Below are 12,565 nucleotides of genomic sequence, written 5' to 3' on the forward strand. Positions count from 1 at the left end.
AAGAAGTTTGAACAGTGCCGTATCCATAGACACGCCCGCGAAAAGACGCGAGAACACGAAAAACCACTTACACGACCCAAAAAGGCAATGACGTTTTTTAGAGACCGGGGTTTAACGCGTGGGTCTTACTATTGGTACTGTGTTTAATCCGTACACCTAAAATTGAGACGATTATGGCAGGTGCTAGGACCGTCTATTACCTAAAACCGTAACCGACAGCCCTAAGATAGCCAATAAACGCCATTTCCTTTTGCCTTGTGCATCTAGCACAGTATGGGACTAAAACTTCACACGAATACATAGTTATACATAGGTACCTATGTACTGATCAATGCGCCACTGATAAATCTGCCAAGAGTCTTTATCGGCATTCTAATCCACTGATAAGCATATCAAAGAAATAATTCCTCGAAAATTTCCAAAGATTGATGCGGGACACATGAACTGATGAACTGATGAACTGATTGCGCCAGCGACAATCATCCATAGTCGATTCATCATAAGCCGTGTTCATTTGGTCAATTCGAGGCCGCTTGAAACAACATGGCGATCCAGAAGAAACACGGAAAGGGGCGTCTCGATAAGTGGTATAGATTAGCCAAGGAAAAGGGATACAGGGCCAGAGCTGCTTTCAAGTTAATCCAGCTGAACAAAAAATATGGCTTCCTCGAGAAGAGTAAGGTCCTCTTGGATCTCTGCGCTGCTCCTGGAGTAAGTCATCTCCCTACACAAGATCAGATGATTATAAATTAACAGTATAATATAGTCATGGTGTCAGGTAGCGGCAGAGGCTATGCCTGCGAATAGTCTCATTGTTGGAGTCGATCTCTCCCCAATCAAACCTATTCCAAAGGTCATAACCTTCCAGAGCGACATTACTACCGAAAAGTGCCGTGCGACAATCCGACAACACTTGAAGACGTGGAAAGCCGATACTGTACTTCACGATGGTGCTCCCAACGTTGGTACCGCCTGGGTCCAGGACTCCTTCAACCAAGCAGAGCTTGTTCTCCAGTCTATGAAGTTGGCAACGGAGTTTCTCGTTGAGGGCGGTACATTCGTCACCAAAGTTTTTAGGTCGAAAGAGTACAATAAACTCCTCTGGGTCTTCAACCAACTATTTACCAAAGTCGAATCGACAAAACCCCCGTCCTCGAGAAACGTTTCCGCTGAAATCTTCGTCGTATGTCGTGGCTTCAAGGCTCCTAAACATCTCGACCCGAAGTTCCTCGACCCACGGGCAGTGTTCGCCGAACTAGCAGAGCAGGCCCCCAATAATGAGGCCAAGGTCTTCAAGCCTGAGGTGAAGAAGCGGAAGAGGGGAGGTTACGAAGAGGGCGACTATATCCAGTTCAAGGAGATTCCCGCAAGCCAGTTCATCGAGACTATTGATCCTATAGCGATACTTGGTAGCTATAATAAGCTCTCTTTCGAGCAACCACGCAACGGTGATGTGGCGCTTGCCGCATTGGACAAGATGCCCGATACTACGGAAGAAATCAGAATATGCTGCGCAGACTTGAAGGTTTTGGGCCGGAGAGAATTCAAGATTCTATTGAAATGGAGATTAAAAGCCCGCGAGGCTTTCGGGTTGCCAACTAAGAAGAGCTCGAAACTCGCCGAGCCCGAAGAGGAGGTTGCGGAAGTCGAACCTATGGACGAGGAATTGAAGATTCAGGAAGAATTGCAGGCATTGAAAGACAAGGACAGCTCCAAGAAGAAACGTGAACGACGAAGAGAGAATGAGAAGAAGCAAAAGGAGATCGTACGGATGCAATTGCACATGGTTGCCCCTATGGATATCGGTATGGAACAAGTTGGTCCTGCTGGTCCCGACTCTATGTTTGCTCTTAAGCCCATCGACAAACACGGAGCTGCCAATAAAATCGCAAAAGGAAAAATGGCTATCCTTAGTGAGTCAGAGGCTAGAAAAGACAGAGATAGTGGTATTGGGTCTTCGGGTGAAACGGATGACGAAGAAGATGAAGAGGAGGACCGCCTGGAACGCGAACTCGATAGCATGTACGACCAATACAGGGAACGGAAAGCAGAGTCAGACGCGAAATACCGGGCGAAAAAAGCCAGGCAAGAGCACGACGATGAGGAGTGGGAAGGTGTGTCAGCCGACGAACAACAGTCTAGCGACGATGGCGAGCTACATGAGGACAGCAGTGAGGATTCTGACGATGATGACTCGGAGCCCTCAAAACCGCTCCTCACTGATTTAGATAACCAGCCAGCGGGATCCAACGGGCTTTCGAAACGAGCCGCGAATTTCTTCAGTCAGGATATCTTCAAAGATATACCAGGTATCATCGATGATGAAATGGACATAGACGAGGACGAGCCCCCCAAAGTTCAGAAACTAGTAGCCATAACAAAGGAGAAGACGAAGACCAAAAAGGAAAAGTCAAAGAAAGCTAAGGCTGAGGTGTTCTCCGATTCTGAGGATGACCAGGGTGGATTTGAAGTTGTCAAACAAGATCAAGATTTGGAGGAACGCTGGGAAGATGAAGACAAACGCCGAGCTGATGGGACAATGGGTAAGAATGACATATCCTCTATACGTCGCAACATTATATTCTAACAAGTATAATAGATATCGACATCATCACCGCCGAAGCTATGACGCTCGCGCATCAACTCGCCACGGGTCAAAAGACCAATTACGACGTAATAGACGACGGCTTCAACAAGCGTGCCTTCCGGGATCGCGACGGTCTACCTGACTGGTTTATAGACGACGAAGGCAAACATGACAGGCCACAAAAGCCTATCACAAAGGCCGCAGCAGCCGCCATCAAAGAGAAGACGCGCGCACTGAACGCGCGACCCATCAAGAAGGTCCGCGAAGCTAAGGCGCGCAAGAAGTTCAAGGCGGCGCAGCGCCTCGAGAAGATCAAGAAGAAGTCGGATCTGCTAGCTAGCGAGGAGGGCATGACGGAGAAGGAAAAGGCCGATAGCATCTCCAAGCTTCTATCTAAGGCTGCTAAGAAGAAACCTAACAGGCAGCCTGCTAAGCTGGTCGTCGCTAGGGGTCTGAATAGGGGTATCAAGGGCCGACCTAAGGGTGTTAAGGGTAGGTATAAGATTGTGGATGCTAGGATGAAGAAGGAGCTTAGGGCGCAGAAGAGGATTTCTAAGCGCAAGTAGATATGTTGATATAATCTAAGGTCTAGAAGAACTCGTATATATTGAAAAGACTCTTGCTCTGCGGACAACTGGTTTCAACGCTGGATTTTGTATGGTATAAGCGCACTTAGACTAATCATTACGCACGAGAGAACACTCTGAAATAGTGTATGATGCACATCCATACAGTTAATCAAGTAAACGACAACAACATCTTCAATGCAGATCAAGACGAATTCTCTTTCCCTGGACATAGCTCCTTGATTTGTGAGGCTACTTTGGTATCTCTACGACAATTATGCTTTTATCCCAAGTCCGAAATCCGACTGCTTTACGAACTTCCCCTTGTTCGTCCTATTTATTAGGTACACTACCGCTTCCCAGCGCCCGCGTTCCTCCGATTCTTGCCCAGACGCGGCTTAACGAACTTCCCACCCCTCGACCCGCCAGCCTTCATCTTGCGGGCGTTGAAGGAGCTCAGGTCGCCAGAGCTGGCGGCGTCGCCGGACTTGGCGTGGCGCTTCTTGCCGCCGAAGCCGTACTTTTCGTTCTTCTTCTGGCGCTTGGGACCGGCGCGCTCGCCGTCCTTGCCCCGCGAGAAGGCACGCTGGGAATTGTGCTTGCCTATCTCGTTGTCGACGCCGACGTCGAAGAGATCTGCCTCAGTGGTGCCGAGGTCGCCGCCGGAGGATTCTTGGCGTTCTGGGGGATATTGTTAGTATAGTGAAATATAGCATAGTGAAGAGTAATAAAATCTATGGGGACACTCACTCCTCTTGAGCGTCTTGATCTTCTCAAGCGTCTCGCGCTTTTCCTTCTGCCGCTCCTGGAGCTTGGCGACTTGGACCTGCTTGCCAAACTTCTTGAGGTCGCGCTGCTTGCGGGCCTCGGCGGAGGCCTTCTTGGCGCTCGCATCCTCGACTAGTTTCGCCTTGACCTTCTCCATGTGCCCGTCGTCCTTGACCATCTCGGCGAAGTAGTCAGTTGGTCGGGAGAACGGGACCCCTTCGGCCTTGAGTAGCGCGCGCGCACGCTTTGCGGCGTCGAGGCTTTGCGCGTAGAAGGCGAGCTCGCGTTTTAGGTCATCTTGGATGTCCTCGATGCTGCCGGCGGTGGCCTCAGCGCTGACTATGCTCTGGTGTGTTGCGAAGGGGACTGATTTGTCGGTGGGTATGGATATGCGGCTTAGAGAGGCGAGTAGTGCGGTGGTGTTGTTGATGGTGAGGCGTGAGTGTGGGACTAAGTCTTCTTTCTCGTCGTCGGGTAGATCTTCTAGATCGGACATTGGTATGTCCTCGTCGTCTTCCTCCTCATCCTCATCTTCATCTTCGTCGACATTCTTCTTTCCATTTGCCTTGGCGTTCTTCGCTTTTAATACGGATTTTCGCGGACGCTCTATCTTTTCTTCTAGATCTACCGACGAGTCGGAGCTATCGCTTTCATCTAAGGCGGCAAGGTCGATGTTTTCGTCCTCGTCATCACTGTCTTCTTCGGCTTCGTCGTCTATGAGCCCCGCGCCACCTTCAATCTCGTCCTCGTCTTCATTGACACCTTCCCAGTCGCTATCGTCTTCATCGGCAGCCCCACCATTCTTAGGTTCTCTTTCCTGTCTCTTCTTAACTCTTTCCTTATGTTTCTTCTTCTCCTTCAATTTTTTGAAGTCAACTCCCTTCTCTGCCGCGAGGGCAACTTTCAGCTTGCTTTTACCCATAGTTGTGGTTTCAATTGGAAATTGTTGTATTTGGTTGGCTGATTGCTGATTGCGATTCGACGTGAACTTTTCCGACTGATAACTTTAATCTTCAGAACTTTTTTTTTTTTCTGCCGATAAGCTAGAAAGCTGTGGCTGACCTCAACCGTGGCTGATTTAAGCGGTGTGGGGAATTGTACCTAGGCCGGCCCGTAATTTAAAAATGGGGCTGATTCGCTTTATTTCAACCTTAAGGCTCAACTCAAAAGTCAACCACTTAACACGCAATTATAAATTTAAAAGCTAAACATACTCGATGATACTCTAATATCTGGAACTTTTATTAAATTAGATTTATTCATGTACGTTAAATGTCTTCCAAAAAACCTGCAATGATTGTACCTAATACGATTACGTAAGATAGGGGCTTATGCAACTTAACGAGGATAGATCCTTATATCATCGAAGCGAGACGAGTTGTAAAGATATAATTACTAACTACAATATATGTTAAGTAACAAGCTGGGGGATATATCCTATATAACAGCCGTTGCGTCAAATTGAGGGACTATCACCCACAACCGGCGAATCCACACTGATAAAATTGGTTTAATCAAGAAGGTGTCTAAAGGGAAAGCTCTTAACAGATACCTTATGCATAATAGTTATGTAATATAACCTATATTAATACATATCACTTTACATTAGATCTCACGGTGTTTATGGAATAGGATTGTATAATGAGAGGGAGTTGATTTATATGTGAGGTTTGTCTGATGTGTAAAGTAACACGAAATAGACTCAACCAACAAGGAGAGAAATATAGTGTCAGAGTGCCACAGTCAAGAACACAGCAGTGATGTCTGACTTATCCCGATTCCTGTCCCCGCACAACCTCCATGCCCTCGATCCACCGCAAAGGAAGCAAGGCATTGTAATACCATTGACCACCGATTCCTGCCGATAGTTGGGTTGAGCCAACTAATCCCAAGGTTCACCTGTAGAGTTAGTATTTGTATCATTAAGTAATCTTATATGATGAATGGCTTACCTGTTGAGATGTCCCTGTATCGCACGAAGACCTTAGGTCTCGAGGCCCTTCATTACATCCACTTTGACCACATGGACTTTCCCTTCTTCTTAGCGGGCTTCTCAAGTTCGGACTCCGAATCTGCAGCCCGAGAATGGTGCTTGCTGCCCTTCTTCTTCTTCGAAGGCTTCTCGAGTTCGGAGTCTGAAGCCTGGGCAAACTGTTTCATAGCTTCCCGGTGTGCCTTGGCTTCCTCACGCTCGAGCTTCCGCAGGGCCATGTTGTTGGCATCTCCCTTCGTGGCCTTTCTGTCACCTTTGGCCTTCTTGGTCTTGTACGAGTCTGAATCAGAGTCCACAGGCTGAGCAAAATGTTTCATAGCTTCCCGATATGCCTTTGCTTCCTGACGCTCGAGTCTCTCTAGAGCCTGTTTGTTGGTCTCTTCTCCCTTGGCCTTCTTAGCCTTCTTGGCTTTCTTGACCTTGCCGGAGTCTGAGTCGGATTCGTCATCGATGTTGACTCCCGCTACTTTCACCATAAGGTGATCCATGGCGCGAGGTTTGTACTTGAGTACGCCATTATCTCTAAGCTCTTGTTGGGTAGGTTTGTAGAACTCAGAGTCAGAATCAGACTCATCTGAGTCATAGTCCCGTGCGGACTTCTTGGAGTACTTTCGTGACTTTCCTGCACTCTCTGTAGAATAACGTTAGAAAACCGACAATATGAATCGTGGGAAACAGTTAAATGTACATACTTCGGCTGCCCTGTGAAGGGGCAAAGACGTCATCGTCATCTAGTGCAATCGGTTTTACCGATGAGCCCTTCTTGAGATCGCGAGGCATGATGGTGAATGCTCGTTGATCCTTTGGGAAGTAGTAAGAGTAGTAGAGTAGAAAGGGTTATTGCACAAGGTAGGTGTGGCTTTGTGATGATGGAGTAGTGTGGTAGTTGTGTGGTTGAGGCACTGGTGAAGAAGAGTGAAGAAGAAGTAGGTTGTACTTATTCTATGACGAGAGAGAAAGATTGGAATTGAGATACAGGCTGGGGGGGATCCCAGGTTTATATATGTTTCTAATGGTCTGCACATACCACCTATTAGTATGTTGTACCTTACGTACCTACATAGGTACGTACGAACCTAACACCTAGGCTGGTGGATATTATGACATGTATACTACCTATTACTATGGCAAGCGAGAAGTTTGCTACGAGTTATCCAGCTCATGGCATGTGCATTGACCATACCAGCTGCCGACTTGACGATGGAATCGCATATCGAGGGGGCAAACATGATGAATCAGGAGACTTATAATGCTATTAAACGTGGTGGGTCAGGAAGGTCGCGAGGACGTGGTAACGACCGTATCAAATGATTGTCAGAAGGCAACAATGAGTTTAGTAAAGGGGTATGTACCTAGGTACTATTATAGTATGTCATGGTCTTGCAAATATAAGTTGCTACGCGACTGCAATGAAGGTCCGTACCTATGGTACTATCGTCAGTGATTCTAGACAATCAATAGTAGTAGCTACCCGACTTGAACAACTCACGATTATAAACAACATTTATACGTACCTAGGTACCTACTTCTCCATATTATTTCAGATACGTACCGGATTCCAAGGAATCATTTGGCTGATTACCTATGAGTAAGATGACTTGTTCAGTAGACAAGAATGATGGAATGATAATACATATTAGATACTATTAGTCATACGAAGGTGGTAATATCTAAGCAGCTGTAAGTATGAGCTACAGTACTTAGGTACGTAAAGTAAGATATCTATCACCTTATAGATGCTGAGGTGATTAAGTAACACTTAAGTAACTCAGTAAGCCAGCTCGCTTAGTAGGGATATATCTGTGATGAAAGAGTACAAGTTGCCGAGATTTAGCAATGGCCAATGTTGTTATTCCGTGCTTGACCCTCGCAAGAGTATTATTATTTCTGATTTTCATGATATCGGTAGGTTCAATACGTGGTAATATACGTGCGAAAATACACAGCAGTCTATAGGTGATTTTGCTGAGAAATGGTCACTCTGTATAGAGTCGGCTTTAATACTATTGACCTTGTGCTATTTAAGAGTTTATAATGATATTTCTAATATATCGGGGTGAATTTAGTTTCTTTGGTTCAACTTTTACAAGAGGCTGTTCAGGAGATAGTCTATAGAATGAATCTTAGACCGAGGCTTTTATAATTTTCGGTGATGTCTGAGTTTAAGATGAAAACGAAGTTATAACTAGAAGGGAGCTTTCGGTAGTACTTATCCTCAAAAATGATTTGGACTTATACCTTTCTAAACCTGCAAATTATACCTCTTGGCTTAATATTAATATTACTAAACCAGTGGTGTATTTGTCTCAAGCCTATGCCAGTTTGCTGGTGAAGGATTGTTTATGCATTAGGTAGTAGTAAACATAACAGCTGGATAAATCTTACTGAGGTTTCTATACCTTGTAAAACTTCACATCCTGCTAGGTTTAAGTAAAGTTTAACTTATATAGGTAGGTAGTTATAAATGTAGTAAACACGAGTGGAAGTGTTGAAATAGTACCTTAGGTACTAAAACTTATCATATTATTAACTTCCATGTGTCAAAAAAATAACTATTATATGTTGTTATATTATTTGAGATGTAGTCAACACTCTAGTAACCATGGGCTTAGAGGTATAGATTCTTTCTTCCAAGTTTGTATAAGTGAAATTTGCTTAATATATACCCTAGGCAGATATTTATTTCACAAGTATTAATTTCGCAAAGGGTATGCAGTTTGTTTAAGGTGTGACTACCATGTTTACTATCTAACTAGCTGTCTGTTTGTAAAGGGAGGATTTTAAAGTAGGCATAATTAGCTACCTAGGTAGTATTGAAATATGACTTAACTCTTTCTTATGGCTTCAAGCTAATTCTTTTTATATGTTATTGTGGCAATCACAATAGAAAGGCTCATTGCAGGAACAAATCAGTTATTCCAGTTAGCAAATGATATTTAATCGCCCTATCACGATACACGGCCACAAAACTATTGTATGGGAATCATGACAGCCCAAGGGAGTAGGATTGTTCCTTATAGCGGTTTCTAGGACCAAAAACCTTTGACATTGGCGCTCAAAAACCTCATTCAAATGGAAACGGGTGTACCTCAGTATCTAAAACTACGTCGTGCCACCTTAGCTAGAGAGCTATACTACGCCAACTTCACGCTCATCATCATTGCATCGACTGGTTTCGCCGTCACCTGTCGTATCTATATCCCCTCTGTTAGCCAAATACGTAATGATGGCCGTGTACCACAATAACTTACCGGGTATACTTCTGTCACCTTGTATTGGCCCGTCGTATCGTCCAAGCTCGGCTGGCCGCTCTCATCCAGAATGACCTCACCGATTCCCACTTTGATAAAGTCACATCGGCGGACCGCTAGCGCGATGATGATGCGCGCTTCGATACTGGCCAGCTCTAGCCCAATGCAATTCTGCAGCCCATGCTCAAACGGGCGCCACGCTCCAGCCGGGATTGCGTCCGAGCTATTGTCGGTCAGCCAGCGTTCGGGTACCAAATTGTCTGCTATGTCTCTAAAAGCCCTAGGATCTCTGTGAATGATGCTTTGGCAGTTGTAGACCAAGAGGCTGTTTAGCTTGGTATGAACAGCATTTAATGCGTGAGGAGTCCGAGAGAGCTCATAGAATGCCCATGATAATAGGATACTAGTAGTATTGAACAAGACTTAGACGTCTTGGCCTTGGATCAAGCCCTATTAGACCTGATATCAAGGACTTTTAGATGATGATGATGATGAAAAGGAATGACTTGTATTAAAAGTGGATGATACTATGTAAAATAGGTGTGTGCGACCATAAATGGTACTTATACTAAGAATATGATCACATGATCAGGGTCAAGGTCACCTGATACACCAGCACCAGTTCAGTATCATGTTTTGCAAAGGGGGATGTCCGGAGTTGGATGCTGGGTGTTAGAGTCGTAATATCTTTCAGTCCGAGAGAAAGAACGCTGCGAACATTAATAATATCCTCTCTTCCCAATGGAGCTCAGCATGCTTGCGGCGTACGATGTCTTTCAACAGGCTAGCGATACGGTTCGATAACGCGGTTCGTCTCCTGGCTTTGCGAAAGTTGAACCACCATGGTAAGTTAAAACGATCTCCACGATAAGCATCAAGCAAAGTTTCGAACAAGTCAACTAGTTCTCCTTTCTTGGCTTGGTCATAGTGCTGAGCGTCTAGGTCGACCCAGAGCTTGATTCATGGCTACCATAGCTAGGTCTTCATGGGCATTGGGCCTATTACGTTTGACAAAGTCTCCAAGTACTTTGAGATGGCCGAGTACTGGCGAGGTTGGATGCTGAGGGAAATGCGCATATTGGCGAAACCGAATGAATCTTAGCCTGCTGTAGGAGAAGGAGAGGACCAACACCGTGACGGCAACAAGCAAGGATAGAAGCATCTTGAGTCGATGCTTTAAAGAATTCCCATCAGTTTCATGCTCAACTGTGCAAAACGGACCGCATTGAGAATTTCTTAGACGCTAAGAATACAGAGCCCAATCAACTATCGTCACTAGGATAGAATATCGAAACAAGAAATCTTATATGGGAGCTTTCCCTCCTACTTTCTAGAAAATGTCTGTTCAAAAGGGGGCGTAGTAACAGGGTGTACCTAAACCAGGCTCATCTAATTCTATCAATTGTGCCTTGTTGTAGTACAAGTATGTAACTAATATGCAACGTGCCCACTAATTAATTCAGTGCTTATTATCAATTTATATCACGAGGCGGAATTAAACAGCGTGGAAACATCTTCGTTTTTCCTCAAGGAACTCTAACCCAACTACAAGATTCTATGTCTACTCCTCCCTTGGCCAATTCACAACCATAGCGCTCAATGTCTACCCGGTCATATGATGTTCCGAACAAGGAAGACATCAGGCAGCTCTCGGAATACAATATAAACTTTCAGGCTTGCTTGCGCCGTAAGACGTAACTGTTGGAATACCTGGCCCGTCCACGTAGAGCCGTAACCGCTGTTATGTAGTAGTCTCCTGAAAGCAAGCAAATTGTTAGCCGGCAACCTATATATAGCACTAGTATAGCAACTTTTCTAGGTTAAGATACATACCTTGATCCATGCTAGGAAATGATTAAGAATAATAATGGATTGCAAAAGTTGTTGCAATAATGATAAGTTAGGTAGTATTTGTTGATTGAATAGAGTAATGGTGATTTTAAAGGCGGAGGTGTGGGCTACAGCATTGATGTCTTGGCTGCATTAGAATCGGTACCCAGCCGTTGTCATCTTCTGCCAATGTAAATTAGGTCCTGATGCATTGCTTCCATTAGGTTTAGTACTTACTGTTCTCTCCAGCCCTTCTGAACTTGCCGGGCGTGGCTTCACCTATCTTCATGTTGTAAAACGGTGCTATTTTACCCTCAAACTGTATCACTGTCTCCAGGGTGCCGTATATCTTATCTTCTACTGCCATTAATGCGATATTGCCATGTATTGTCGAGATGTGCTTCCGGAGTAGGGCCTCCGAAGTCACGCGAACGTTGCACCCCTGAAAGAGGCAATCCACACCGATGTGCATACGTCGAATGTGATCAGAAAGGTTAGGTCGTGTCATTGCGACATAATCGCAAGAGGTGCAAGCAAATTGAGCTAGGAGAATGTTAATGAGGTTAATATATACGGAAGGATGTTTTAGGTATATAATTACCTTGTTATAATATACTATTAAAATTAATAGCTTTTGGAAGTTAATTGGTGTAAGTTTCTTTATTGGTTGTAATGTTAGAAGTTATTTAGTAAAGGACATATTAATGTCTTAGGTTAATGTTGGTTATGTGATGAAGAAATAAAAAAGAAATTAGGAAGACGGAAGTGTGAAAAGATTAGGAGGGCTAGATATTTATACCGGAGTACGGTAAAAGTTTAACACAAATTCAGAGGCAGGAACGCCCTTCGGCAGTGCACGAGCCAATGCGATTCGAAATATTGTCCTAGTGACGCACATATTTTGTACCGTCGAAACAGATACTTAAGGCAGTTACGGCAAGGTAGCTACATCAAGGTAGTCGCGATGAGGTAGTCACGGCAATTGTCTGAGGAAAGTACGCTCAATAACATAAACATTTCCGGCTTTCCTACCTTCCTTGTAGACTAGAAAGGCCTACAGGGAAGTTTCGTTAGGAATTAGGTAACTGCCCGTTAATTAAAACCTCCCAATTTGAACATTAGGTTAGAAGCTCAGCTGCATGGTAGGTGTGCAAAGTACATACTAGTACTAGTAAGCAGGATTTTATCTAAACAGCACGGTACATTTCAGTGAACACAGATTTATTCGCTTTGTGCTAGGCATCAGCTGATGGTGTTGTAGCGTAGAATAATTTTAAAGTCTGAAATCTCATGTATCTCAGGTGGCATACAACTTCAAAGTCTTTGATACCTGGTAAGTATTTATTAAAAGGAACAGCTAGGAAATATAATTCTAGATAGCACACTTTGTCCTTCTAAGAAATAATCAATTTCTCCATATGTAAGGTGGTGTGGGAAGAGCCCCCTTACCAGTCTTAATATTACTTCGGGTACTTAAGCCATTATGATATCTTCATGGCATGAGCATTTTATATTGGACCACGACTCTTTTATCGGGTATTGTTTAAAGCTCTACTAATAATGTGTAGAC

General features: G+C 44.5%; 4 protein-coding genes across 4 annotated transcripts; 1 reads left to right on the forward strand and 3 right to left on the reverse strand.

Annotated features, from left to right (window-relative positions):
* Positions 1-391: 391 nt before the first annotated feature.
* F4813DRAFT_219683 (AdoMet-dependent rRNA methyltransferase spb-1) lies at positions 392-3,292 on the forward strand. The gene is made up of 3 exons (XM_049239779.1): positions 392-711; positions 767-2,543; positions 2,600-3,292. The coding sequence occupies exons 1-3, from the start codon at positions 544-546 to the stop codon at positions 3,151-3,153; spliced, it is 2,499 nt and encodes an 832-aa protein (XP_049103129.1). The 5' UTR covers positions 392-543; the 3' UTR covers positions 3,154-3,292.
* A 35-nt stretch (positions 3,293-3,327) lies between these two features.
* On the reverse strand, positions 3,328-4,910 carry F4813DRAFT_219680 (Ebp2-domain-containing protein). Its single transcript, XM_049239778.1, has 2 exons — positions 3,904-4,910; positions 3,328-3,834 (listed from the first exon to the last, which is right to left on the reverse strand). The coding sequence occupies exons 1-2, from the start codon at positions 4,841-4,843 to the stop codon at positions 3,503-3,505; spliced, it is 1,272 nt and encodes a 423-aa protein (XP_049103130.1). The 5' UTR covers positions 4,844-4,910; the 3' UTR covers positions 3,328-3,502.
* Positions 4,911-5,925: 1,015 nt separating this feature from the next.
* F4813DRAFT_399245 (uncharacterized protein) lies at positions 5,926-6,694 on the reverse strand (the record flags this gene model as incomplete). The annotated part of the gene is made up of 2 exons (XM_049248154.1): positions 5,926-6,545; positions 6,607-6,694. 2 exons carry the CDS (start codon positions 6,692-6,694, stop codon positions 5,926-5,928), a joined length of 708 nt encoding a protein of 235 aa, XP_049103131.1.
* Positions 6,695-9,048: 2,354 nt separating this feature from the next.
* On the reverse strand, positions 9,049-10,327 carry F4813DRAFT_385701 (uncharacterized protein; the record flags this gene model as incomplete). Its single annotated transcript, XM_049246291.1, has 4 exons — positions 9,049-9,108; positions 9,166-9,388; positions 9,884-10,103; positions 10,171-10,327. The coding sequence occupies 4 exons, from the start codon at positions 10,325-10,327 to the stop codon at positions 9,049-9,051; spliced, it is 660 nt and encodes a 219-aa protein (XP_049103132.1).
* Between the last annotated feature and the right edge of the window lie 2,238 nt (positions 10,328-12,565).

This window comes from Daldinia decipiens, assembly GCF_022478715.1.
Source record: "Daldinia decipiens strain CBS 113046 unplaced genomic scaffold F4813scaffold_4, whole genome shotgun sequence".
Lineage (NCBI taxonomy): Eukaryota > Fungi > Ascomycota > Sordariomycetes > Xylariales > Hypoxylaceae > Daldinia > Daldinia decipiens.